Source organism: Balearica regulorum, chromosome 18, assembly GCF_011004875.1.
Source record: "Balearica regulorum gibbericeps isolate bBalReg1 chromosome 18, bBalReg1.pri, whole genome shotgun sequence".
Taxonomy (NCBI): Eukaryota; Metazoa; Chordata; class Aves; order Gruiformes; family Gruidae; genus Balearica; species Balearica regulorum.
In genome coordinates this window covers 7,396,470-7,423,256 of record NC_046201.1, presented here as the reverse complement: position 1 = coordinate 7,423,256, position 26,787 = coordinate 7,396,470, and the positions used below count along the sequence as shown (strand labels likewise).

The 26,787-nt window shown below is 60.2% G+C and overlaps 2 protein-coding genes across 5 annotated transcripts; one reads left to right on the top strand and one right to left on the bottom strand.

Annotated features, from left to right (window-relative positions):
* Nucleotides 1-813: 813 nt before the first annotated feature.
* On the bottom strand, nucleotides 814-9,012 carry RAB37 (RAB37, member RAS oncogene family). 3 transcript variants are annotated; one of them, XM_075770577.1, is made up of 9 exons: nucleotides 8,832-9,012; nucleotides 6,708-6,818; nucleotides 4,598-4,639; nucleotides 4,371-4,440; nucleotides 4,232-4,284; nucleotides 3,715-3,780; nucleotides 2,844-2,900; nucleotides 2,518-2,594; nucleotides 814-2,405 (listed from the first exon to the last, which is right to left on the bottom strand). In XM_075770577.1, exons 1-9 carry the CDS (start codon nucleotides 8,916-8,918, stop codon nucleotides 2,300-2,302), a joined length of 669 nt encoding a protein of 222 aa, XP_075626692.1. In that variant the 5' UTR covers nucleotides 8,919-9,012; the 3' UTR covers nucleotides 814-2,299. The 3 variants fall into 3 exon arrangements, with proteins under 3 accessions (XP_075626692.1, XP_075626693.1, XP_075626694.1); XM_075770578.1 differs by having other exon boundaries at nucleotides 4,371-4,437; nucleotides 8,832-9,007; XM_075770579.1 differs by lacking the exon at nucleotides 6,708-6,818 and having other exon boundaries at nucleotides 4,371-4,437; nucleotides 8,832-9,006.
* Nucleotides 9,013-22,767: 13,755 nt separating this feature from the next.
* LOC104638018 (CMRF35-like molecule 1) lies at nucleotides 22,768-26,787 on the top strand. Of its 2 annotated transcripts, none has more exons than XM_075770397.1 (7): nucleotides 22,768-23,355; nucleotides 24,165-24,494; nucleotides 24,831-24,960; nucleotides 25,428-25,546; nucleotides 25,877-25,917; nucleotides 26,025-26,135; nucleotides 26,431-26,787. In XM_075770397.1, the coding sequence occupies exons 1-7, from the start codon at nucleotides 23,313-23,315 to the stop codon at nucleotides 26,497-26,499; spliced, it is 843 nt and encodes a 280-aa protein (XP_075626512.1). In that variant the 5' UTR covers nucleotides 22,768-23,312; the 3' UTR covers nucleotides 26,500-26,787. The 2 variants fall into 2 exon arrangements, with proteins under 2 accessions (XP_075626512.1, XP_075626513.1); XM_075770398.1 differs by having other exon boundaries at nucleotides 22,775-23,355; nucleotides 25,880-25,917.

Genomic DNA, 26,787 nt, shown 5'->3' with positions numbered 1-26,787 from the left:
AGAGAGGAAAACCACGGCGAGCATGTTGCGGTACAGCCCCAGGACTGGGGGGGGGTCCATTGCCTGCGGCATCAACGCAGCACAGCCCTCCCCTCGGCAAGGGGGTTGTGAGCGGCATGGCCCCACGAGCGAGCGTGTTCGGGGGGGGGGAGGCAGGGGGGGACACTTTTTGGAAACGCTGCCCTAAGTCAGGAAACAAAACCCAGCTCCGAGAGGGCTGGTTTGTGCACAGGACCGCGATAAGGAAAAAAGGCAGCAGCAAAGGAAACAGCAGGAGCCACTTTTGGGTCCGGCAGACCCCGGCAGTGCCCGCAGGATGGCAGGGTGCAGGCAGCACCATTGCAGGCAGCACCATCACACTCCAGCTGCCTCCTCCTGCCAGGGCCCTTTGTGGCTCGGTGTGACGTTAAGGGAGCTCGGGCTGGAGGGGGAAAGCAGAAAAGAGCCAACGTCTGTTTGTGTTGAAGCCATCCAGCATTTTTTGCAGACATCAGCCAAGCGGCAGCAGCAATGCCATTGGTGGGAAGACAGAGTTATTTGGGGAATGCTGGACTCCGCACCATGAGAACAGCAGGGGAGGAGGTTGGTTTTAATTTAACAGGCCATGTTTACTCTTCCCCTCTCACCTTTGGACTGTCTGAAACGTGCAACGAAAGCCCCAGTGGGGAGGAAGGGGCTGTGGGTGCTTCCCCCTCCCCACAGCTGCTCCCAGGGCCCCCCCCAGCCCCGCTGCTCTGCAGCGCCCGGGCGCAGCAGCCTCCCACGTTGCAGACCCGGGGCAGGGATTTCTCACGCAATAAACAACCAGGCAGATGCAAAGCCTCAAAAATACCCAGCTTTAATCTGTAAACTTGCAAAGAGAGACCCAGGAGCAGAGCAGAGGCGAAAGGGGCCCTGGGGCCGGTGAGAAACGAGCCGCTCAGGCGCAGTACCAGGGAAGGTGCTGGCGGGGACGGACGTGCCGGCCAGTCCCCAACTCCCACGTGCAGCATTGCCATGCCCTCCACAGCTGCCCTTCGCATCAGCTTTTCAGCTACGTAACCAAATATTCACCGTCTTGCCGCCCTACATGGTGCTCGGGGGGGCCGGCAGCATGCCGGAGGGGTCAGCAGAGCCAGGCTGAGCACCGGAGATGTGCAGCAACGCGGGACCAAGCCTTGCACCCTGCGCTCTGTCGGTGCCCAACCTAGCAGCACTTGCTGGCTGAAGCATCTCAGGCATCTGCTCTCCAGAGAGTGGGTTTCAGCTGCTATTTGCCAGCGGCAGGAAGAAACAGTTGAATTATTACACGTGCAGTGACGGGAGAGAAACCCAGCCCACCCTCGGAGCCGGCAGGCACAGCAGCCCCAGGCCACCACGGGCACCTCCACCCCACCAGCTCCAGCCTGCATGAAGCTGGAGATGGTTTTGTCTGGAGGGATTGAAAAGAAAAAAGCCTTTCCTGTTAAAAAAAAAAAAAAAAAGAAAAAAAGTCTCTTATTCCTGTAGCTACAAGAGGGGGGAAATAAAAGTTTTTCTTTTGCTGTATGTACTAGAAGCGTCCCGAGCATCGCTTGGGTGCTCCCGCAGGAGTTTTATTTCTCACATCAGCTGTGCAGGCAGGGAGCAGCCTTGGCCTGATGCTTCCCCATCCCGGCCCTTTGGCAGAACCAGGACACAACCGGGACATCGCTGCCCTCGTGGCAACAGGAGGATAAAAGGCGACAGCAGGAACCACAGCAGCGAGGAGCCACGGCCGAGTGTGGGCACCAGCTGTACCCGGGCGTGGGGCAGCTCGGGGGGCAGAGTCGAGGCTCCCTGGGGGGAAGCCAGAGCCTGGCAGCACCGGGGACACGGGGGGCTGGATCAGGCCCTTCCGGCCAGACGAGAGCAGTGCCGAGAGCAGGGATGGCTGCAGGGGAGGAGAGGGCCAGGGGCTGCAAGGCGGCTCATCCACGGCACGCACACGGCCCCTCCAGCAGCACATCAGCTAGGTGCGGGCCATATCCTGCACCCTGCTCGGGTGCTGGAGGCATCACCATGGCTCGCTGGCCAGGCTGGCAGTCATCACACCGTGGTTATTCCTCCAGCGGCACACAGTAAGCTCCAGGCATTGCCCCGCAGGGCAGCAGGATCCGGCCCCTGGATCCTGGTGCTGGGGGATGGCTCTCCTCACGCATGCTCCGCTCCGCTGTAGTGTCCCGTCCACACTTGGCTTGTCAGAGCCTGGTTCCCTCGGACGCTCGAGGGCGGGATCGGGCCCCTGCTCTGCCTCCTGCCTGCCTGTGCCCCCGGGGCTGCCGGCTCCTCCCAGCCCCTCTCAGGCGAAGGCACAGCAGCTGGATTTCTTCTTCTGCGACTCGATGTAGTCGTGGATCTGGAAGCGGGGCTCGTCTGCTGGCTGCACTGCGCGCTGCTTCAGCTCCCTGAGGTGGTGGGGCCGTGTTATCACTCCCTGCCTGCTCCAGTACAGTGCGGGAGGTGGTGGGGCCACAGGAACACCCCCTCTTCCCTTGCCTGGGTCCCCCAGGTACTCACTTGGCAATGGCCAGGAAGGCCAGCTCCACATTCATGCCCGTCTTGGCGCTCGTCTCCATGAAAGGCACCCCGTACTCCTGCAAAGGCAGCATGACCTCATCAACATCCAGCCCTGAAATGCCCTCCTGCCCCTCCAAATCACCCCCGTCACCTGGCCAAGGCTTAGGGACAAGGTGCCATCCCCTCCCTGCCTTGCTCCAGGTTTTGCACGCACACGGCTGCCGTGCTGCCCGTGCTAGAGGGGATGGCACGGCTGCACGGAGACCCTGAGCGACGTGCAGCTGTCTGGGGAGGCTGCAGCTGGGTTAGACCCCGGCATAGCTCACCCTGGCCAGCAGTGCTCCGTCCTCTGTCCTCACAGCCCTCTCGCTGCTCACGTCGGCCTGCCAAGGAAAGGGAAGTGTCACCGTGTACCAGGGCCAGCTGGCAGCCTGGGGGCATCTGGCAAGCAGGCAGTGTGGGGTGCACAGGGGGCTGCCAGGAACTGGGGGTGTTGGGGACCCGGGAACATCCAGTGCCCAGAGGAAAATCTGGGACCTGTTGAGTGTCTGGGACCTGGTGGCATTCAGGATGTGGGGGGGCACCGGGGACCTGGGGCAGCATGCAGTACCTGGGGGCATCCAGGACCCAGAGGGGCTTCTGGTATCCTGCTGGGCATCGAGCACCTAGCATCACCTAGGATCCAGGGGGACACCCAGCCCCGGGGGAAAATCTGGTACCCCGTCAGGCATCGGGCATCTAGGACCCCAGGAGAGAATGTGGGACCTGGTTGGGCATCCAGGACTTGGAGCTACCTGGGATCTGGGGGTATATCCAGGACCTGGGTGCGCATTCCACACCCAGCAGCATCCCGCATCCAGCAGCGTCCCTTACTGGGAGCATCCCCTACCGGGAGCATCCCGTACCGGGAGCATCCCGTACCGGGAGCCTCAGCCTCGTGCTGCCCCCCTCTGGCTGCCGGGGACATTGCCCCTCCGCCCCCCCCCAAACCTCTGGGGTCACCTCTGGGCCTGGCTGAGCCCAGAAAGCAGCAGAGCCCGGCGGAGGGTGCAGGCAGGGTGCAGGCAGGGTGCAGGCAGAGCCCACCGAACCCCATCCCTCCACGGCCACGGGGGTGGCAAGGGCAGGGCAGGACTGGCACGGCACAGCACGGCACGGCACGGCAAACCACGGGGCGAAGGGGGACCCTGTACGCACCTTATTGCCCAGCAGCATGATGACCACGTCCTTCTGGGCGTACTCATGGATCTCCGTCAGCCAGGCCTGCGGGGCAGCGGGGCTGCGTCGGGGTGAGCGATACCCCCATCCCTCCCCTCTCAGCCCTCTCACCCCCCCCACCAAGGACTGGGAAAACAACTTTTTTTTTTTTTTTTTTTTTGACATGGGAACCATTCCAGCATCACGGCCGAACAGTCCTGAAAACGCCCCGTCTCCTGGCTATGGCCCAAGCCTACATGTAGCTCACGTCCATCCCAAGCTGCCTTTTCCCCCTCCAGCCATTTACCGTGTCCCTAAACAAAACTCACCCAGCCGTGCAGCACCCAGCCAGGCGCCCTGGGGACGAGCTCCCAGCCAGCTGGCTCTGGCCGAAACAGCCGGTGCTTATGTGTAAAACAGGCTTCACACTGCCCCAAACACTCAGCAAGCCATGTGGGGCACCCACGATCCCGATCCCTGGGGAGAAACACCCTCCCGACCCGTGGCGGGGACTCACGCGGATGTTGTCGAAGGACATCTTGCTGGTGATATCATAGAGCAGGAGCAGGGCTGGAAGGGAAGAGGCAGAGGCGTTGTCCCGCTGCAGGGATGCACCCCGGCCGGTCTCCTCCATCCCCACCAGACCCCAAACCCACCTTGGGCATCCCTGTAGTAGGCGTGGGTGACACTGCGGAAACGCTCCTGTCCTGCCGTATCCCAGATCTGCTGAGAAGCCACCCCAGTGAGAGCGGGGAGAGGAAAGCCCCTGGCTGGGGATGTCCCTGCGGCTCCCAGCCCCACTGGACCACCGCGCTCAGCCTCAGGGCAGGGGGAGGCTTCCAGCAATCTGGCTGGGAATTGCTCCCCCCCTCCCAAAGCTCACCTGCAACTTCACCTTCACACCATCCACGGCCACCACTTTGTTCTGCAGAAGAGAAGGAGAGCACGTTTATCAGCCCAAAATGCATCTTGGCACGGGTGCTGGCCAGCCCCAGCATGGAGCTGGCCGTGCCCCGGCCCCTCGGCTGCTCTCCCCCGGCCAGCAGGATGAAGCCAGGCTGCCTGTGGGGCTGGAGGTTGAAGCCTCATTGCTACAAACCCTGGTCCTGCCGGGGGGCTGCGATGTTGCGTGGCAGCTACAGGGACACCCCGGAGCAGCATCCCCTGGCGCCGGGGTGGAAAAGGGCAGAATCAGGCCCCGACAGAGACAGGACAGCAAGATGCCAGCCTGCTTCGGGTGAGCCAGCATCCCTGTCCTGTGGCTCCCGAGTCCCCTAACGAGCCAGCTAATGACGCAGGCTGCCCCGCAAAGCCTGGGGACACCGACCCGCTCCGGCTCCGGCTGGGCAGCCCCCGGGGGGTGCAGCAGCCCCTGCCCGCGTGGCCAGGGGACGTTTGGCAGAGCTGGGGAAGTGGGGAGATCTTGCATGAACTACATGCAAATGTGCATCTGTTAATAACATCTTTGCATGCTTTGATAACGTTTGCCCACCACAAAGCCCTGACCCTTCTGCCCGGATTCCTCTGCTCCACGTGCCGAAGGAACCACCACTGCGCTAAAAATTTGGACTATTTGCAGCAATTTAAGGCCTTTGGACGCTATGAGATTCCTGGGGATGCTCAGAGGGTGATACTAGGTGTCCAGTTCAGGTTTCCTTGCCGGTGGGAGCCTTGCTTCACCCTGACAGGTGGTTGTACGCAGTGAGCTGGGGTAGCCCATAGCTTTATCCAGCGCGGCGGGAGGAAATCCCCCAGGTCAGGGCGGTTTGCAGCCAGACATCGGGGCTGCTCGACCCCGCAGCCAGGCGGGGACCCCAGAAGGGAAGCAGCATTTGCAAGTGAGAGGGGGAGGCGGTTATCAGAGAGAGCTTAAGCAATCGCTGTACCCAACTCGGAAGTGCAGGGACTTCTCTCCAGAGGCCCGAGAAAAGAAAAGCAGGAGTTACTAAAGGGCTATTTTAAGACTCAAAGAATTGTACTTGGAGGGATGATTCTGGAAAGAGAAGACCCCTATAAATAATTTAGTTGCCTGGAATTGTTTTAAATGGAAATGCAGTCCATGTGGAGATGATAAAAGTTGAGAAAATGGGCTGAGTAAAACAAAAAATGTGCCGTAGGAGATGCTGGAAATTACCTGCCAGCAGCAAGCCGTGAGCTGCCGGAGGGGACAACCTGCACGAGGCAGAGCAGGAACGTATGAGCTGGTAACACCCCTGGGGCCACCAGTGCGGAGCCCAGCAGTGGGACACGGCAGATTTTCCTTCTTTCCTGACTTTATTGGAAGGACAGGCCACGAGACCCCCTCCAAAGCGAACCCACAGCCCTCTTCCCCAGCCTCTGCTCATCAACCCCCCAATCCTCCTCTGCAAGAGCAGCCCAGGCAGCAAAGGCAGCAGAAAAACAGAGCGGCCACGGAGGCAGAGGAAGTGTCGACCGCGCTCGACGTGTGTCGGCAGCCGCGGGCAGAGCCTTGCCCAGGGACACCCCCCCCCCGTGACTTCCAGCCTGCTGAAACGCTCCACTCTGTGCTGCAAACAGCTCTGCCTGCCCGTGCATCCTCAGAGAGACCTTGCAGCTGAAAATTGGTGAACAGAGAAGAGCAGGAGGGTTTATACGGGATCCGGTGATCTTAATAACTCCTCAGCAGCCCATTTCAGCCCTCTCAAGACACAAAATGACAGCAACCAGTGTTTGCCCCCCCAAGCCGTTGGCCTCAGCCCGGCCACTGGAGTGTGTCCACCGCACACCCCCAGACGGGATGGGCTAAACTGAGGCTTTTTGCTGACTTAAAGGTAAGAGGTGATGTTCCCAGTGGGCTCTTCTGTCTGTTACCACTGGGTGAGGTGGAAGGGTTTCAGCAAGTGCCTGCAGCCGGTTGAGAGATTATTCGGGGTGCAAAGGCTGGCAACCCCCCATGCCCCCTTCCCAGCACCCCATCCTGGCTGAGGTGTGGGTCGGGGGAGGCGAGGGGCCAGCAGCCGTGGTGGTCTCACCCGGAAATCTATGCCCACGGTGGCTATGAACGTCCCGGAGAGAAAGGCCCCGTCTTTGAACTGGAGCAGGAAGCAGGTTTTCCCCACGCCCGAGTCTCCAAGTAACATCACCTGTAAGATGGGCGCAGGGAGAGGTGTCAGTGGGACGGGGAGGGGGCAGCGTCCCTGGGTGGTGCTGAGCCCCCCAGTCCCTTGTGTCCCTCTGTTTCTTTCCCAAGGGCTGGTCCTGCGGGGTCTGGGGAGCCCTCTGCGAGCTGGGGGTGGGATGGGACCCCCGGGGGTGCAGCCAAGCAGTGCCCCAGGGCAGCAGCACAGCCCCCAGCCACCACAGAGGGGGGGAGCAGAAGGGGAGAGCTGGTGGGAAGGCAGGTACCGCAGCAAGAAGAGATGTCTCCCAGCCGGCCCCTGGCCATCTCCCAGCCCAGGAGGCTCCTGGAGAACCAGCCGCAGCTGCCAGACACATGGAGCCACCTCCGCCCACGCTTTGCCCCTAACGCGGGTGCGCCCAGCCCACGGGCCGATGCACGGCTCAGGCAAACCCTGCCATGTCCGGGACTCTCACCCTGTCAGTGCTCAGGGCCCTGCCTGCCACAGACACCAAAGCAAACACGGCGCCTTTTCCCCTCCTGCTAAATAAACAGGCTCAGCCTGGGCTCTCCGACCGCTCCGGCACCGCCAGACCCAGGCAGGCAGCAGCCAGGACTGACGCTGGTCTCTGTAAGCACAGCCTTACCCACCGCCCCCACGCCATGCTCTCCTCCCTGCTCGCTGGCAGCGGCCCTTTCCTGTCCGGCAATAATTAACCTGACACTGACTTCATCCCTTGCTTAAAAATGGCAGCGAGCAGGACTCCAGCAAGAAGGTCCATCCCTGCAAGGCCACCCTGCGGGGATGCTGGAGCCTGAAAACCAAACCTGCGTGGCCCTGCTGCCCCGGGGCCGGGCGAACACAGCGAGCCGTGGCCACCCTCCGCAGGGATGGCACAGAAAAAGCCCTGTGGGCCAGCACAGCCAGACCTGGGGCTGGAAACGCTCTGCCTCCTGCCAATTCACTTTGCTGGTCAAATCCTTCCCCAGGACACCCTGACCCAGCCTAGGCTGGAGGGCAGCTGGGAACAACACCCAGTTCTGCCTCCACCTCGCTCTAAATCCAGCTGGCAACTGACTTCCACCCTCAAAGACAAAAATTGCCCTTCACTGAAAGGAGTCAGAGTGGAGAGCATAAAGGGAAAGGAACAGAAGTGGTTTAGGGAAGGTGGCAGCGCACGGGACCACTTTGGGAGCCAGCTCAGCGAGGCAGCAGCAGGGCTCGGGGCTGGCACTGTCGGCGCTGGGCTCAGCCTGGGGCTGCATGTTAAATTTTTTGGGTACAAGGTTCATCCGCCCCGTGCCTCCCCTGTGCAGCGAGGAAGAGGAGGGTGCTTGCCCGGAGCGACCCTCAGCCGAGCTGGTCTGGGGAAGAGGGAGGGGGGCATTCGGGGAGGAGGGTTCCCACCCTGGTGCCTGGCAGGGGCACGGGGGTGTTTGCGGTGCGGGGGGCTGCGGCGGGGGTGCAGGGCCCAGGGCTGGCTTGGCCCAGGAGCTGCCAGTGCAGTCGGGATGCAGTGATGGGCTGGAGGGGGTCCCGCTTTCCCTGCCCTTTATCATGGGGGGCACCGCTCCCCCGGCTGGCAGGAGTCCCCCTTGCCTGCAGAAGGGCAGGACGGGCTTCCAGAGGGCAGAGCTCGGCCGTGCCCCCCCCCCCCAGGGAGTCCCACTGCCCACCAAGCCGAGACCCGCAAAACCCCTATTTCTGCAGATAAGGGCATCGCCACCTCCCCCGGGACAGGGACACACCCGGGGCAAAGACCTCCGCCCGCCCTCGGGCAGGGACCCCCCATCCCCATCTCCCGGGGGGGAGGACCCCTACCCCCCCATCGGCGGGATCCGGGACCTCCCCGGCCCGCAGCCGCTTCCCGGGCGCGATCGCGGCAGCGGAGGAAGCGAGCGACCCCCGAGACCCCCCTTGGACCCCTCCCGGTCTCCCCTGGACTGGGGGGCGAGCCCTAACCTCCCCCCCCGGCAGGGATTGGAAGGTCCATCCCTGCTTCGAGCCCCCCCCCCGGCACCCCGCGCCGCCTCCCACCTTGCCGGACAGCTCGTAGTCCCGGGGCAGCGCCGGGGGGTCCCCGCTCCCCACCGGGGGGTCCCCGCTCCCCGCCGCCCCGCTCATGATGCGTCCGAGTGGAGCCGCCGAGCCCCGGCGCTGCGAGGCCAACGGGAGCCGCTGCCCCACCCGGCCCGGCCCGCCTTCCTCCTCCCCTTCCTCCTCCTCCCCGGCCAATGCCACCCCCGAGGCTGTGCCCCGGCCGCCTCCCAACCCAGCCCGGCCACGGGATGAGGAAGAGGAGGCTCAAGGCTGGAAACTTGCCCCCCTGCACCCCCACACCGGCGACCGAGGGGTGCTTGGGTTTGCCAGGCTCACGGTGGCACCGGACAGAGCCCTGGCACGTCGCTCTGGACACACGGATGGGGAGAGGAGGAACCGCTCACCCCGCAAATGAACAGCCCCCCCGTCCCCCACGGGGTGCGGGGATGGAGCCCCGGATGCTGCCAAATCACGCCCGCCACACCGGTTGGGGGGGACAGTGGGGATGGCAGTGCCCACTCCCACCCCACCAGCCCACCCGAGGGTGGGGGGTTTGTCCCATCCGCTGCAGCCCTGAGCTGCCGAGCTGGGCCCCAGTTTAGCACCAAGGCACAGCAAAGCCGGGAGGAAACCAGAAGCAGCGGCCGTTAGCCGGAAGCCGCACGCTGCGGTGAGCGGGGTTCAGCAGCGCCTGCGTCTCAGCTGCTGGGGCTCCCGCTGCCCCCACTGCTCACAGCCCCCAGCATCCTGTGCTGATTGTTGGGGTCTGACCCATAGCACACTTCATTTGGGAAAAGCCCAAGCGTGGGAACACAGGAGAAGCCCTGGCAGAGAGCCAGGGATGTTGTGTTACTCAAAAACTCACTCCACGAAACCTCATCTGGGTCCACGGGCTCTGGCTGCCTCGGGGTCTTCAAGCTCACAGGCATCACTCCACGGCCAGGAGCCTTCAGCCCCCCGATTTATCTTCCCCAGGATACTCAGCCCATCTGCCCCACACCGGGACTAACCTCAGTGCAAACATCCTGTCCCTGCTCACGTTGCTGGGATCCAGGCGTGCGGGATTCCAGCCCGGCACAGTGCAGAGCCGTGCCCCTCGCTGCTCTCTGGGCAAAGGCCGTGCGTGGCCACGGGAGGTCTGATGGCAGAGATGCCCTCTGCGATGGCACCGGCCTCCGCCGCCTTCCCCGGCTGCCGGCTCCTGCTCCGGCCAAGCTTTCCTCTGCCCCTTGGGAAAAGGAACCTGTATTTCCAGTCCCATAACTGCGCTCAGACCAAGTCAGGGGATTTATAGTTTATATACACTCTTTGGCCAGGAAAGTGCCCAGAGCTGAACGCTGGAGGCACTCCGAGCTCCTGGAAGCGGTTGAGCTCCCCTGCAGCTTGCTGGGGAGGAGGGCTGGAAGGATACGGCAGACGGTGCTGGTGCTCACGGAGTTGCCTAGGCAGGAAAAACGCCTGGCTGAGCATCACCTCCACACGCTGTCATTTGCTGCAGGAGAAACAAGGCAGCCGGGAGCCGGCAAAGGTCGAGAGCACGGCTGAGCCCCCTCTGCCTGCCCAGGGCTCGGCACTGTCCGCAGGAACACCCTTGGCTGCCAGTCCCTGGGTGCTTGGCCCCAGGCCCCCCGTGCCAGTACATGTTTCCCTGCTTCCTTGGCCTGGACTAGAGAGAAATTGCCCATGGGCAACAGCCTCCTCATGGGCAACAGCCTCCTCATGGGCAACAGCCTCCTCATGGGCAACAGCCATCCCGTGGGTTATAGCCTCTTGCTGCGCCCCAGCCTTGCCACGGATGATGGAGGGATGCTGGTCTCACTGTGCAGTGAGTTCCCAAGTGCCGTCTCTGTCCCGGGCTCCCCTGGGAGAAGGGACACACACGCTGGAGCCACTCGCTGGCCCCATGGCAGCTCTGCAAATAGCGCTGGATGGTGGCTGAGCGCTTTTCCAAGGTGCTGCCACCATCTGCCTGACTTTTTGTGAGGGCCCCAGGCCACACAGGCAGGACACAGGCTGGCTTCTCCCTGGGAGAGCAGGGCCACTCTGAAGGCAGCTTGGGCACGGCCCCACCACGGCTTTTGGGACACGAAGCCTTGTCCCTCCTCCATCCCCCTCCACAGCCCAAGCCGCCAGCTTGTCGGCGAGCACACAGCCAAACCGGGCCCCTCGTCCAGCAGCATCAAAATAAATGCTCCCAATTCTTTGTGCTTAGCACCGCTTGGAATGATAGAATACGATTACCCGAATAAAACTGCTCCCACAAGGGTGAGCGAGGTTGCACAGCCCAGGGACATGGGGCTGGGCTCTTACCGTAAACCCAATGCCCACAGTGGCGGAGAAGGAGCCAGGAATGAACTTGCCCTGGTCAAACTGCACCAGCAGAGACGTCTTCCCCACACCGCTGTCCCCGACCAGGATCGTCTGCAAGGACCAGGTAAAGAGGCGTCAGCACGCAGGAGCAGGCGGTGCCCGAACTTGCAGGCAGGGCGTGCAGCCGGGGGCCGGGCATTTGGGGAAGGGATGCTGGGGGGATGCGGCAGCGAATGCAGCAGGACTGGGAGGGACCAGCCCAGCCCCAGCCCATGGCCATGAGCCCCATGGGCAGCCCCATGGCAGCCCCACTGCACAGCCCTGCTCAGCAGCAGTTTGTCCCCATGGGCTGCTGGGTGCCAGCGGCCACGGCCAGATGGCTTGTCCTGCTGCACCGTGTCCTTTGCTGTCACCTTTGGTCCTGCTGCATGCCTGGAGAGGAATTTCCACCCCTCTGATCATCTCTGTAATAAATTAAATGTGCCCCAGGCTGAGCTTTGGGCATGAGCCCCACTGCGCCCTCTCCAAGTGCAGAGAGTGGAAGAGAAGGCAAAGCGCAGTCTGTCACAGGGAGCGAGCAGGAGAAACGCTCCTGACCCGGCTTGGGAAGCTGCAGGGCAGAGGCAGCCTTGGCTCACACAGCCCTGGCAAAAAGGTCTTTGGGAGGACTCTGACAGCGCTGGACTAGGTCCAAAACCGTTTAATAAAGAGAGTGTCTCCTGCAGCTGCTGCACTCAGCTGCAGCCACGCAGCCTCTCCGGGCACCGGGCTGCTTCACGCCACATTATCACCATGGACGTGCAGTGGTCCCTCCTGGCAGGGCACGGGGTTTGAAGTCACGGAGCCCCTCTGCCTCTCCAGCCCTTCGTGGGAAGCCCCAGGGCTCTCCCGCAGGGAGCAAAGCTTGTCTGTCCCTGAGCAGAAGGGACGAGAGAGCGGTGCAGGTGGCAGAGCTGGGGCACTGCCATCGCCTCCCCAGGCTGCTGGCCCATGGCCCTGGTACCCACACTGCATCCCCGGGGAGCCCGTTCTCCTCCTGCCTGTGTTTCTCCAAACCCCAGGCCAAGGGTGTAAATTCAGACTCCTCCCTCCTCTCTCTGCCGGTATCTGGGTTTTGTTGGCAGAGCCCCAGGCGCAAACATTCCCATCCTTTCAGGAAACCGGGACATTTTCAACCCATTTGCAGGGACACAAGTTAAAATAAACACTGCTAACCAGCTTCTTGCTCAGAAGTGGTTTTGGCTCTGTCTTTCAGGACACGGGTGTTCCTGCAGCTGCAGCCCTGGCGAGTGCTGAGCGGGCCCCGGGGCAGCATCTCCCCCCCCCACCCCATCCCACCACCAGCCCCCCTGCTACCCCTAGTGAGGTGCTGGGGCTGAACCCCCCCATTCTCTGCCTGCCGCACTTTGCTGCATCTGTTGTTTCCCCCTTGATTTGTGTTTAGACCAATGCAGGTCCAGCAGCCCTGCTCCGTCCCAGGGCACCTCAGCCCTTCTTTCCCACCCCGGGTGATATCGTGAAGGTCACTTGTCACCTGCTGAGCAGGAGCTGTTGCTCCAGCATCTTCCTGATGGCCAGGGGAAACTCCACGTGTGGCTGGACACATCCCTCCATCACCTCCCCTGCACCCAGGGGCGTGGGGTGAAATGCCTGGTGCCATTTTAGGCACTGCACGTACCCCCTCGTGAAGTGCAGGGCAGATGAGCGTGGAGGAACGTGTTTAACCAAGTGCCCAAACAGCCCTGGCACATCAAGACCTGATTTCGTGCCCCAGGGGGCCATGGGGGATCGAGCCACCAGGCACGTGCCACAGCGCCCAGCACCACAGTTCCTGACACCCCACGGACCCTGACGGAGTGGGCTGAAACCCAAAGCCAAGGAGCCCGAGGACCACAAACAAAGCAGGAACATGGACTGGCAGGAGACCAGCATCCTGCCTTGCATAAATCACCGCACCGCAACCTGCCTGGAGCCTGTTAACGCCGATACGCTTCAGTGAAACGCTTGCTTTGGTGAATCAGCGTTTTCCCTCTGATAAAACATCCCAAACCCCAAACATCTCCCGGGAAAAGCCTGACCTGCTGAGCAGAGCTGTTGGCAGGAGGGAGCCCTGCACCTCCACCAGACGCACGCTGCTGCACAGACCTGCGTGCTGAGAGGCAGCAACCTGCGGCCAGATCCACAGCTGGAGATTTCTCCCTCCTCCCTAACTAGACATCGGGCTGTTTGCGGGTCACTTGTGCATTCAGAGCAGCCTCATGGCCGGGAGCCTGTGCAGGAGCTGGGGGGTGTTGGGAGGCAGAAATTTCTGGGTGAAGCCCTTGCACGTGGGGCAGAGGAGCTGGGTCACCCCTTTCCCTGGGAGGAATTTCCCTACCCAAGCCCCCCTTGGCTTTGCCCTGGGCCCCTGGCATGTTCCCTATGCAGAGAGTGGGATCTGTCCCAGAGCAGCCCAGGAAAACATCCCAAGAGTTCATTAACACGGGGCTCCTGCACCCCAGCCCTGCATTTTTTGGTCATACACACTATTCCCAAGTAAAATACTGGTGCTGGGAGGTGCAACAAGACCAGCTGTACCTTGAAGCGCTGTCTTTGGGAGCAGTTAATGCAGAGAGCAGCATTAATTATGGAGGCAGGAGAGCTGGCTGGAATGAGCACCAGAAAGCCTCCAGAGCCCAGAACTTACAGAGAACATGTAGAAAAGGCAGACTCCCCCATCAATAATTTAATTGGGATTTATAATAGAGACAACTCATGAATTGCTTCATGACTTAATAATAATAATAGTAAAAGTTGGCCTGAATCAGCCAAGAGACTTTCCTAATGACTTTAGGAAAAGCTTATGGGCTCTGTGGAGGTACAGTACAGCGGAAACCACCACGGCTACGAAATAAACATAAAAGAAGAATAAAAAACCCGCTGTGGAGTGGATGTGGCTAGCCAGCTGTCAAAACCTCAGGCTGGACATGCCTGAGTCATGATAGCAAGAAGCCTCCCAGCGACAAAGCTCCGTACCTGCCCTGCCTCTTGCCAGCATCCTCAGCCACAGCCTGGCCATCCCAGCACCCCCTCAGCCCCCTGGGTTTTCCCAGGGTTATTTTTTTTGCTTGAAAAACTTTGGTAAAAGGTTGCAAACTCCTTTTGGTGCTGCTGCAGTTCCTCTCTGTATGGTGGTGTAGGGATGGAGTGGTGCTTGGCCGGGGTGCATGCACGGATGGGCTGGCCAAGGTGCAGAGGGAAACCTGGCCAAGACCGGGAAAGCCGCTCGGTGACGGTCCCAAAGCACAGCTCCCAAGCCCCAGCACAATCAAAGCAATTCTTGTTTCCAGCTAAAGGAAATTATTTCCACTGAACGGGCAGAGGTAACCTCACTTCTCCACTACCTCACACCTCGCCTGCTCCACAGCCCCAGCAGAAAAGCGGGCACAGCTTGTAACACACCTCCAAGCAGACCTGTCTGCCAGCTCTGCCTTATGGAAAGAGCAAATATCCCTCCCCACGCCTTAGGCTGGGATTTTTTTATTTTTTTTTTGCTAATTCAGATCTAGACAAATCACCTCCCTTCAAAATCACTGCTGGCTCAGTGTGGGCTGCAGGAGCAAGGCAAAGCAAAGGGGCAGCAAGGGCAAACCCACCCAGATCTCCCCTACCCGTGCTGGCAGCCAGCAAGCAAAGGAGATATTTTGGTGTAACGCGCCTAGGGAAGAGAGGTTTTGCAGGGCTGTCAAGGCAGCGTAGGGAGGTGATTGCTGCATTTCCAGTGCCAGCCAAGCGGGAGGACATCTGGGATAGCACGTGTGGGTTGAGGTTATCTTTCCAGTTCCTTTTTGAGCTTTAGCTGGACCTGAGCTAAATGTAGCTAGTAGGAGCCTGACAGGGTAAATCCCCGCTCCTTGGGGATGCTGGGAGGAGAGAGGTACCCACCACGGGCTCTTCTGTTGCTCTCAGAAGGTTGCTGAAGCCCCAAACCCAAAGGTTTGCTCCCAGGTCAGCAGGATTTGTCACAACAAATGGTGGCAATTGTGTACGTGCACCCCAGCACAGCTGCCTGCAGAGCTCAGCCAAGACATGACACCGGGAGAGGTCCGAGAGTGAAGCCGTAGCTGCTTTCGGCCCCTCACCACCCCGCTCTCACAGTCTCTCAGGGTTGCATTACCGAGGCTTATTTTTACCTGCTCTATATACAAAATTGTGCTGCCTTTCCCCTGCTCCAGGGAAACTTGGATGCTGCTGGATGCTGCCTTAAGCCGTGCTGTGCCACAGGGGCACCCCAGGGTGTTCCCACCCTGCCCAGGTGCCGTTTCACCATGGCCAAGCCACTTACGCTGGCTCAAGCCAGAGCCCGGGGCCCTCTGCCAGCCCCTTGCCTTGGCAGAAGCCGTATTTCAGCCCTGTAGACACGAGCTCTAGGGCTGCGCATCAAACAAAAGCTGGCTCAGATCACGCAGGGGATCCCTGTTTGCAAAACCCCTGCAAGCACCTTGGATCAGCCACAGTCCAAGGGCACATCCCTCTCCTCCTGGGGCTTGTTGCAGACAAATGGATCCAAACATCCAATGGGAGGAAGAATGATTTGGCAATGGGTCAAATCACCTGAAAGCAAAATCCATCATTTTGTGCCAAGTGAAACTTTTCTGGAACAGCCCAGAACAAACCTCTGGTGTTCCTGCTTTGATTTGCTCCTATGCCTTTTCATCCCCGGGCCTGGGTTTAGCCACCAACCAGAAATCATTTAACCTTTGCCTCCAGAGTGCAAAGCTCTCTCAGGGTTTCTTAGCACATCTGAAATGTGATTCCTCACTCAGAAACAAGATATAGTGAGGTATTTGCTGCCTCACATCCCCAGAACGAGATCAGGCTTGTTTCTGCACAACAAGCAACCCAGCCACAAGCAGCAGGAAAATACCAAGGGAAATGGCAGAGAACATGGGGCTGGGATGGTTATTTGCCTGGGCAGCTCTTCTGCCCAGAGACTCATTTCCACCAATGTCGTTCCTTAACTGCAGCAGCTCGTACCTGGAGAAGAGAGAGTTAAGGCTTTGCAAAGAATCAAACTTTCTTGAGTCATCCCTGGAGGCATGTCCTGCGTACTCGGTGTACAACAGAAATGAGAGCTGCTAGTAATTGATATTTTCCTGCTAATCAAGGGCTGGGCACATTGCCCTGAGCAGAGCAAGATGTAAAATAGACTGATATTTGTGAAGAGGGATCCACACAGCCCCAGCCCTTTCCCCTGCCCTGCTCTGCCCCTGCCCTGTCCCTGCTCCCCAGGGATGTCAGTTCCTGCACAGTCACACTGGGGATTGCAGCAAAGCACCGTGAGGACAACAAGAAGGAGCGATGGGTGGGTCTGGCAGAGATCAGCGTCTCCTCCATATCCCCTGGAATTGCAGGGCAGCATCTGACTGCAGAGAGCAAAAGCCCTGCTCCAGCAGAGCCTGAGCCACCCAGGTCTTGCAGGGACAGCAACAGCCCTGGCCACCCTCCATGCAACGTAGAGTTATAAAACACAGTTCCAGGGACTCCGCAGAAGAGAAGGATTTTAAAGCAAGGAGGGCAGGGATGGACGTCTCTTGGGACACTGCTATTTCACGTCTGGTGAGTACCAGCTCCTTAGGTTGGCTCTGGCAAACAGAACCCCGGGGTGCAGCTCCCCCCCGACCCCCGGAGCATGCACAGGGCAGCGGGAGCGGCTGAACGCGGGCTGCGGGCTGTGCCGCGGGGCTGGCCCCTTTCCAGCTCTCCTACCCGCTTTGCTTTGGAAACACGCCCGATCCTGCCGTCCTCCTCCTCCCCACCGTCACCCGGGAGGCGGCGGGGACCGTGGCCAGGACCGAGCCCCGCGGGATGCCCAGCTCCGGCTGCTGCCGGGGCCGGGGGGGGGGGAAAGAGCTGCATCTGCGCCCCTCCACGTCAGGATGGGGGTTGGCAAACGGACCCCGCCGGGGAAAGAAGGACAGACTTTGCCGGGGAAGATCATGCAGGCGCCCTGCCCCGGCAGTTGCTCTCACGCCGCCCCCGCTCCGTGCACTTTGCAGTCCCCTCCCCGGTTCCCCCCCTCCCCGAGCAGGGCCGCTGCCCCAGCCCTACCTTGTGCAGCAGGGCCTCGCTGTAGCCAGCCCCCCCCGAGCCGGCGGCGCGGCCCTCCATGGCCGGGGTGCATGGGCCGGCTGCGGCCGCCGGGGGGGCCGGGCCGGGCCGCTCCTGCAGCACCGCGGACAGCGCCCGCACCGCCTCCAGCACCGCGGACAGCGCCCGGCTCGGCCCGGTTCAGTTCGGCACGGCCCGGTTCGGTTCTCTTCGGCCCCGTTCGGCACGGACCGGACCGGTTCAGTTCGGCCCGGTGCGGCACAGCACGGCTAGGTTCGGGCCGGTTGGCTTCCGTTGGCGCGGCCCGTTTCAGCACGGCACGGCTCGGTCTGAGCCACTGCAGGACAGCGGAGCGGTGCCCGGCTCCTCGCCGCTCGCAGGATTCTCCCGGACGGAGGAGGGGGGGGGGGCGGAGGCCGGTCCCGCCCGGGGGCGGGGTGGCCGTGGGAGCTCCCCTCCACTCAGGCAGGGCCCGTGGCAGCTTCCACACAACTGCTGGTCCCCTTCCAGCCCCCCCATCTCTGTCTGCCGTGATAGAGCCCCCCCACCCCCGGCTCTGCAAAGAGCCCAGGGCTCCCTGCCCTCCCTACCGGGAAACGCTGCCCAGAGAGGCGTCCACGGGGCACGGCGAGGCGGGGCAGGGAGGCGGCCGTGGGCAGGGAGGCGGCCGTGGGCAGGGAGGCTTCTTGCTGCCGGCTCCGATCAATCACCGAGCTGAGAGCACGAAGCCAGCTCCACCGCGCTGCTCGAGCCGCACTTCACACCCGGCTCAGTGGCACGTGCGTTAGGGACCCCCATGTCCGCGCCAGCTGACACCCCTCTGGCTGTCAGCCCATGCGGCCATTGCGTGTCCCTGGGCAGCGGCAAAGCACAGACCTGGGGGGTCCCTAGGGCTAGCAGGGCGTCACCCCAGGGAGGGTCAGTGGCTTGTGCTTGTCAGGCCATTTCAGCTTCTTCACAAAACTGGTGCTAACCTGAGCCTGGCTACCCCAGTAGCTCCCAATTGGAAACCCACTGCATTTACAGGGCCCAGTTAGGGGCCTGCCTGGAGTGAAAACCAAGTTGTATTTAGAAACAGGAGGAATCTGTGCCTAAACCTGGAGGTGACAGTCGATATCTCATTGAGATCCTTCTATTTACAACTCCCTTTAGAGCAATCTGGTGCTCTCGATTAGACTGGATAGAAATTAATCTTCACCGAGAGGTTTATTTAAGAGAGATTCTATTCAATTTCCATTTCCCTCCCTCCAGATCAGCAGACAGCCCCAAGCCAGAGGAACAGACCATGTTTCCAAGAGCCATCTGCACCCATCCGATTGCTGTTTGACTGCCTGGGCCTGACGTTGCTAATTATATCTGCCCGTTACTTCCTCTGACAGCAGAGATGGTTTTGCTGGGTCAGATGATCAGTCTTGGCAACAACAGGCAGAAAAAAAATGAAAAACAATGCGGAGGGGCAGGGGGTTTCCAGGCTTGCCCAAGGCCAGGCTAAACCCAGGCCCGGCACAGCCCATCCTGCAGCCAGACACAGTTGGTCTCAAGCACTGGAAGACAATCAACAGCACAAAAAAATAAGCGATATCATGATTCGCAGTGTCTGGATCAGATAATTTGTGATGCTGGCCTTGCCACTTGAGGGTTCAACATAGCGCACGCACCCCACACCAGGCAGGGCTTGGAAGATGAGAGCAGCAAACCTCAGGGTGACTTCAACAAAGCCAGGGCAACTCTCGCCTCGTAAATACACCGAGAACTTGACAAAAGCCCATGAGTGGCAGCACAATCCTTCCCACGGGTGTACCAGAGCTGTATCGGCCCCTTGAGGATGGACACCTCATGCTAACGTGCCTCAAGTCCATGTCAGCCTTGTCCTGCCCCAGCACCCACACAGAGTGGGGGTCCTGCCCCGACCCGAGCTGCGTGCTGGGTTACACAGACCCTGGAGACCCAAATCTGCTACAGGCACCGTGCAGCTCCGCCATGGGCACCCAGGTTGCCAGGGGGTGGGATGAACTTAACCCCCAGTGAAGAGGGGAGGAAGCCCCCAGTGCACCACCAGGTCCAAGACTCCAGCCCTGCTTACCTCTGGAGGGACATTCCCAGCACATCCCTGCTGCAGGAGGGGCTCTGAGGGCATCCTCTGACCCATCTCAGCTCCAGCAACATTTGTCTCCCTTTTCTAAGTCACAAAGGAGAGCGGCAAGGAGCTGCTGCCAAGCAAGGAGAGCCTTGTAAAGCCAAATTCTCCTTTCCTACTGCAGGCACTGGCATTACACCAGAAAGGCATTTGGCCCTGCAGGCTTAGCAGTGCGCAGGAAGAAGACAGTTTTCCTATCTATCATGATATCGCCAAGTGTAATGCAGCCTAATGAGACAACACAGATCGCTGGCAAAAGACAGGCACCAGCACAGCCTGGCACTGCTCCAAGGGCTTTATACCACTTCATGGCTCTGGGGGACCTGACCCGTTACAGATAAGCGGTATCTGCAGTTTTAGCAGAGCCCAGCAGCCTGACACCCACACCACCCTCCTCCCCACCACCCAAAGCAAGCCACTTGCTCTCCCAGACCCCAGCAGATGCTCCTGGGAGCCAGCGAGCAGTTTATAGCCCTGAGCGAGCACTGACCAGCTGAAATCAGTGCAGAGCAATGAAATCAGAGGAAATGACCTGCAAACGGGCAGGAGTGATTTCAAATGAACCTGCAATTTAGCCCCATTGTTTGGTCTCCCTTGCTGGTAGACTGTATCTCTGATAGCTTAATTACTTGTCTATTTGCCTTGGGAAGTACAGCTCTAACAGTGGAGCATTTACAGCCAGCTCAGGAGTTTCTACTTCACTGTCTGCCTTGCCGGGTCCTGCTCATTCTCAGCCCAATCCCATTAACCTGCAGTAATATCTCTCTGATCTGCCCTTAGAACACTTTTTGGGGGAGATCTGAGCCCCACCAAGCTCATTCCTTCCCTGTGAACTAGGGGGAAGGAGTCAGAATTTCATCCTCTGAATCTGCTGAATTTTGCTTTCTTAATTTCACCGTAATAACTAACCCCTGCCTTAACCCTTTCTGGCTGAGAAGTCCAGTCTAAGGCACAGCCTGGAGTAAACCCTCCACCCCCACAAAGTCTGCAAGGATTTTTCTCTCTTACTAGCTTTGCTAAGTCAGGAGATCTGGGAATGATCTGGGTTATCTTGGTTATCTGAGATGGCAGCAGAAGGGAGAGATGAAACTGTGTGCGCAATCAGCCAGCACTAAAGGAGCTGTATTAACAATTATTGTATTCAGCCTTATCTCCTAAGGACAATTTCACCAAAGTTGCCAAAGCTTCCCATGAAAGCACAGTCTGAAACACCCAGATTATTTTTCAAAGCTCCTAGATTAAATAACAGAATCAGGGGTTGGAAATGTCATTGAAGCCCAGAGCAGAGGAGGACTCTGGAAAGGCTCAGCTGTGGCAGCGGGTAGCAAGGTGGGATGGGAGCTGGGGAAGATCTGTTGGTGCGGGGCCACGCACCGAGGGGGTGCACGCACTGATCGATTCAATCACTGCCTGTCCCACAGGGGCTTTGAGTCTTTTTTTTTAAGGCCACTGCCAGAGACTAAACCAGGACCCAGAATCTCGCCAGAGCCGGGGCAAAAGCAGCGTCTGGTCATGTTGCTCCACGTCCCGTCGCTGCTGGGCAGGGGCTGGGAACGGCTGCCCGTGGGCAGGGGCTGGGCAGGGGCTGCAGCAGCGCAGGTGTCAGCTCATCTCCGGCTGCCGTGTTCCCATCGCCAGCCATCGCTCTGCTGCTGTCAGGGCCGCTTTGCTCACTGACACGGCTACTGAGCCGCACGCAAGTGCTTGCTCCAGCCCCAAGTGTGACTGAGACGAAAAGACAAACTGATTAGTTTCTGCCGGGATGGATCAGTGGGATTGCTCAGGAGTGTTTCAGCAGTGCTTCTTCTCTTACAGAATAGCCTTGCCTTGTGTTTCCCGAGCTGCTTGTTGCCGAAAGAGAGGGGGTCTTGGCTCAAGAGGAGGGCAGGACCCAGCTCTGGGCAGACAGAACCTGGTTCTCCCCATCAGGCTCCCCTTGCCCTGCCCATGGCGGGGAGGGCAGCGTCTTCCCAGCCACAGCCACCCCGCAGAGACGCTGGTGCCAAGCCCGGTGCCTTCCCCTGCCCTTCGCTGCAGCTTCCTCTGCAGGCGGCTGCACTTATTCGTTCCCCCACGGGGTGTCTGCAGCACCCCAGCACCCATGTCTGTGCCCCGGGTGGAGGGTGTCGGGGTAGGGCTCTGCACGGGGCTCTCTCCCTTTCTGCAGGGGACCAAGCAGTGGCTCTGCACCACGCTCTGCCGCGTTGGTTTGTCTGAATTGCTCCACTCCCTTTCTGGTTTCATCACTTTCAACCTGACATTCGCTTTCAAATATCACAGCGCCTTGTGTGACAGAACCTCTCGCATCAGCACTGCGGGGCTCCTTGCTTCTGCCCACTCCCACCTTCCTCTTCTCCTTCAGGAGCACCACAGGCTGCCCAGGTGGTTTGGGGCCGAGATGTTGAGCTGGAGCCACCCGTCCCCTTTGCAAGTCCCTCATCGATACCCCCCAGCCAGCACCCCTGCTGCAGCCAGGGCCCCTTCACCCAACAGCTGAAAGAAGAAATATCTGGGTAAAACCCCATGTGGGAGTTGCAGCGTCGGTGCTGGGCAGCTGTAAATCCCTGCAGCGTCCTCAGGGGCAGGAAGGAGACCTGCCTTCAGCCACTGCAACAGTCAGGAGCTCTCTGGAGGGTAACACGGTCCTGTGGACTGCGGTGATGGGGAGAAACCTGCCCCGGTCTGTGCCAGGGGTCCCAGTCCCTGTCCTGGGCTGGGCAGCTACTCGTCCTGCCCAGATACCAAACCTGCAGCAGAGAAAGGGAAGGAGAAATGACACCTCTTATCTGATGATAATAGCACGGATGTGGTTTGGAAAATTCCCCCAGCCTTTCTACCAAAGTGACTCTTTGAAGAAGTGCTTCTGGCTGCTTTCGGGTAACTGAGCTGCCCTCGAAATCCTCAGCCAGCAAATGCCTTTGTAGGTGCTTTCCCCACGCACATTCCAGCTGGAACCTCCACCTCTGAGCAGCTTCTCCCAATCCTCCTCCCGCCCCGAGGGAACGGTGGGAAGGGCTCACTGTGCTTTGCTGGGCACCGGTAGGGATGCCTGTGCATCTCCCGCATCTCTCTGGTCCGCACACAAAAACCCTGGCAGGATAACTTGGTGTCTGCCTCTCCTACCTGATGGGTTCCAGGGAGGTTGACCCCTTCTTGCTTGCCTTTCGAAGAGCTCGGTCCTCTGCTGTATCCCGCAGGTCAGCGCTGCTGTACGTTAGCAGCTCTCGTGTACCGTCAGGACACCATCACTGGCAGAGCTGGTGCGAGACACCTTCCTGCGGAGCGACTCTCCCACCCCGGCGTCTGCGCCCCCCGTCACCCCAGGGCTGGTTGTGGGCAGCACAGACTCCGGGACAGATGGAAACCAAACGCCAGCAACTCCAGCTGCTGCTCCGCATGCACGCAGCCCAGAGAAGCCCAGCACACACGTACTGGCCAAAGCAGAGCACAGGCCATTGCCCTGTAGTGGTTTGGCTATCCTCAGCATATTTCTCCTCTTCAGTGTCAGGATTTCCCCTTCTGAAAGCTGAACTTAATTTTTCATCAGCCCTGAAACTCTTGAACAGAAAGTGAAGGCTGAATTTAGTCTCTTGAGGCCTTTGCCTATGCCATCCCCCTGCTTCCGATCGCCTTCTCGGCTCCCTGGCTGCCGGAGCTGCTGGCAAGGACAAAGTTCCGACTCAGGCTGAGCGAGTTTGGAAAGAAGTGGTTGGTGCGGGTCTCCCTGGCTCCCAGAGCAACAGCCGAATGCTCTGCCCCGAGCTAGAGAAGCAAGGCGGCACCCACACCCTGGGGGAAGTGAAATCGGGGCAGGAAGCCGAAGAGCGGCACTGCGGCGGCGAAGGGCTCCTTCGAGGGCAGTTGGTGCCCGGCATGGCCGCTGCCGGGGACGTGTAGCGCTGGGGAGCGAGGGCTGAGCCTGCAGCCACCCGGCAAGCGGGATGGGGGAAAGGCTCCTGGTCTGGACCTTGATTCTCCTCCCAGGTGAGAACAGGATCTTCTCGTGTTGATGGGAGTGGGTAAGGGCTCACTGGGGCTGTACTAACCTCCCAAAATCCACATCCTCGTCCAGCAGTGACGGAAATGCCTTGCAGATACATTTCTTCCCTACTTTTTCCTCTGCCAAGAAGTGATTAATTATTTCAATCCCACACAGAGGCTGGCAACCTTTTCCAACTCACGGATCCCTAAAAACACCCCACGGGAGGCTGCAGGGAGCCTGCAAATCCTGCGACCCCTCCGTGCCATGAGAGCAGCAGGCAGGGCAGGCAGGGCAGGCAGGGCAGGCAGGGCAGGCAGGGTGGGCTTGCTGCCTTGTGCTTGCTGGCAGAGATGGCTTTACCAGAAACCCAAACGTTTTGGGGTGGGCAGCAGTGTCCAGGGGGGTTGGCTTTGGGGGAGGGCAGAGGTGAAGCTCCCCAGGGGGTCGCAGAGTGGGGGGTATGTGACATTTCTTCCTTTCTTTTAAACCTGACCCCGGGAGACCCTCTGACAGAAGCAGAAGTGCGTTTCCAAGCACTGGGGGTTTCGCAGGGAGGCAAAGAGAGACCGAGCGGTTCCCACCCCCGTGCTCTCCCTCCCTCCTTGGCCCCTGGCCCCACACAGCATCCCCCCACCTCCAACCCAGACCCCGGGGCTGCAGCCCCGCTCGCTCTGGGAGGGGTTTTCCAGGGGCAGCACGAAGCAGCTCGCACGGCGGGGGCAGGGGCACGGGCAGCAGGCTGGGGACAGGCAGGAGGCTTGTGCATGGGCTTGTGCTAGCCCGCAGGCTGGCATGGCCTCTGTCCCTGCAGGATGCTGGGCTCTGCAGGGCCCCGCAGAGGTGAGCGGCTTCCCGGGGGGCTCCGTGGAGGTACCCTGCGAGTACAAGCCAGAGCTGGTGGATGCCAATAAGTACTGGTGCAGGGGCAGGAGCTGGCTTTCCTGCTCCATCCTCGTTCAGACCACGGCCCCTGAGGACAAGGTGTTGGGGGACAGGGTCTCCATTCAAGATGTCCCTGCTCGGCACATGTTCGTGGTGACCATGGAGAACCTAACAGTGGAGGACGGGGATCGGTACTGGTGTGGGATCCAGACGGCCTGGTATGACCCCATGTTCCCCGTCATGGTGTCTGTTCTCCCAGGTAAGGGCCCGGCGTGGCCGTTCTGCTTTCATGGGGGCTGGAGGGGCAGAGGGAATGGAGAGAGGGGAGGCTTGGGAGGGAGGACGTGGAGAGCCAGAGATGGAAGAAATCCCCCTCCCAGCTGCCTTCATTGATCCCCCAGCATCCCCCCCCCTCACTCCCCTGGTGCACACAGCCCCCCCCCAGGGCCATGCTTCTCATTTCCCAGCTGCCCCCCATCACCTCCCCACCAGCAGCCTCTGGAGCCCCAAAGCCCCCAGTCACCAACCTCAGCTACAGCCCAGGACCAGGTAACCCGCACCACGGCGCTTTGCTTCCCATCTGTTTACACCACAGTGCCCGAGACAACACCGTATGACCTCCACACGACACAGGGGGAAGAGGCCACATCTGCTCCCACCTTCCCATGGACTCCCCTGGAGCTGGAAAACACTGCGTCCACGCCAAAGGTCAAAAGCCTGCCAGAGTGAGTGCCAGGGCCACTGGGGCGGAGAGGGACTGTCCCCGGTACAAGGACCAGGCAGTCTGAGGATGCAGGGTCCAGCTCCAGCTGCCCACAGGTTTTTGGGGTCAGCAGGACATCTCTGGAGAAAGCAAAATGTGCTGCTAAGGGGGCTGCTGTATCCCTGCCTGCCGTAGGGATGCATTGGTGGGACTCCCAGGCATGTGCTGCATCTGGGCACTTGTCCGTGGAGGTGGAGGACGAATCTGTGCAACTCAGTCATGCCAAGTTGTCCAGACATTGTGGACTGTAGATGTGCATGCATCCCTGGCCAGGAAACCTGGGAGAAATCCTTGGAACATCCTTGCCAGCTCGTGGAATCTCATACCCCCTGGGGCTGCACTAGATACAGGCACAAAAGCCTCCCCAGGGCACAGGGCTGCAGAGGAGGCAGGGCAGAACGGCGGTAACTCCCTTTTCTCCCATCCTAGAATGCCAAACCTGCTTGTTCTGATCCTGACACCCTCCGCTGTGCTGGTGCTGGTGCTGGTTTTGGGCATCATCATCATCAGATGCAGGATGAGAAGAGCATCGTCGGAGAAGAGCAGAGGTACAAGTGATCTGGGGGCCCAAGCTGTGGCCCTCCTGTGTGGGGTGGCTGCAGGGGTCCCAATGCTGCCCCCCCCCACCCCAGCACACCACAGGCTGCCCTCCCACTCCCATCCCAGGGGTGAGCAGGACTTGGGGTGAAAGGGGCTGAGCCCTCCCCAGGACCCCAGTTCATTGAGCCCCATGGTCCAGGGGGCTCATGGCAAAGCCAGACCTGAGGTTGCACAGGACCCGATGTGGGCACCCATGGCAGGGGGGTCAGGACCCCCCAAAATGCTCCCCTTCAGCAAAGGGAGCTCTGTCTGAGCCATTTCTCTTGCTCTTCCACCAGCAGCCTGGGCCATGGAGAGGAAGAGGGACAAGGACCTCCAGGTACCACGGGTGGGAGGGCGGTGGGACAGGGCACTTGTGATGGCTCCACCACGAGGGAGCCACTGCCTGGAGCCCCCTTGTCCTCAACACCCCTCGTCCCCCCCCAGGTCACTGCAAACGGGGAGCAAGCAGCCACTTCCAATAACATCTACGTGAACAGGGAGTGGGAGCTCAGCTCACCTGAGGATGACTATGAGAACAGCCCAGCCAAGTGGCAGGTAAAGGGCAGCTCCTGGGGTGCACAGCAAGTTACCCCATGGGTGCTCCTTGCTCCCAGACCTGCAGCAAGAAGGAGCTGCACCGTGCTTTGGGGTGCAGGAAGGAGGAGCTGCCCCGCTTTGGGGTCACAGTCCTTTCCTCACACCAGCCTTTCCCTTCCCTTTAACAGCCTGTCCCGGGCAGCAGCTCACAAACTCCGTAGGAACAGGCATTCTGTAGACAGGAGCTTTTAGTGCTCTAGCACAGGCGGACCTGCAAAGGGCCCCAAATCTTTGCATTTCTTCCCCATTTCAGGACTATGAAAAGGGAGATGACATTTCGGTTTCCAGAGCTCCAGAACTGATCTACGTGAACACGCACTGAGCTGCTCGGCGCTTGGTCCCTCGCTGCCAGAAAGCCCCGTGTCCGGTAACGGGCATCCCCTGCAGCTCTCCCAACACCCAGGGTGCGTTTCCTCACCGCTGCCCGAGCTCTCTCTGCCTCTCCCGTTGCAATTCCCTGTATCCCGCAGAAGCAACCCCCGTCCCCTCTGTACCACGTGAGGCCAGGGCCCCCAGTGTGCCACGGGGTCCCGCAGCGTGACATGCACGCCACCAGGCCAGCAGCGTTGTTCATCCCCACCCTGCCATGAGATTATTAAATGAATTGAAA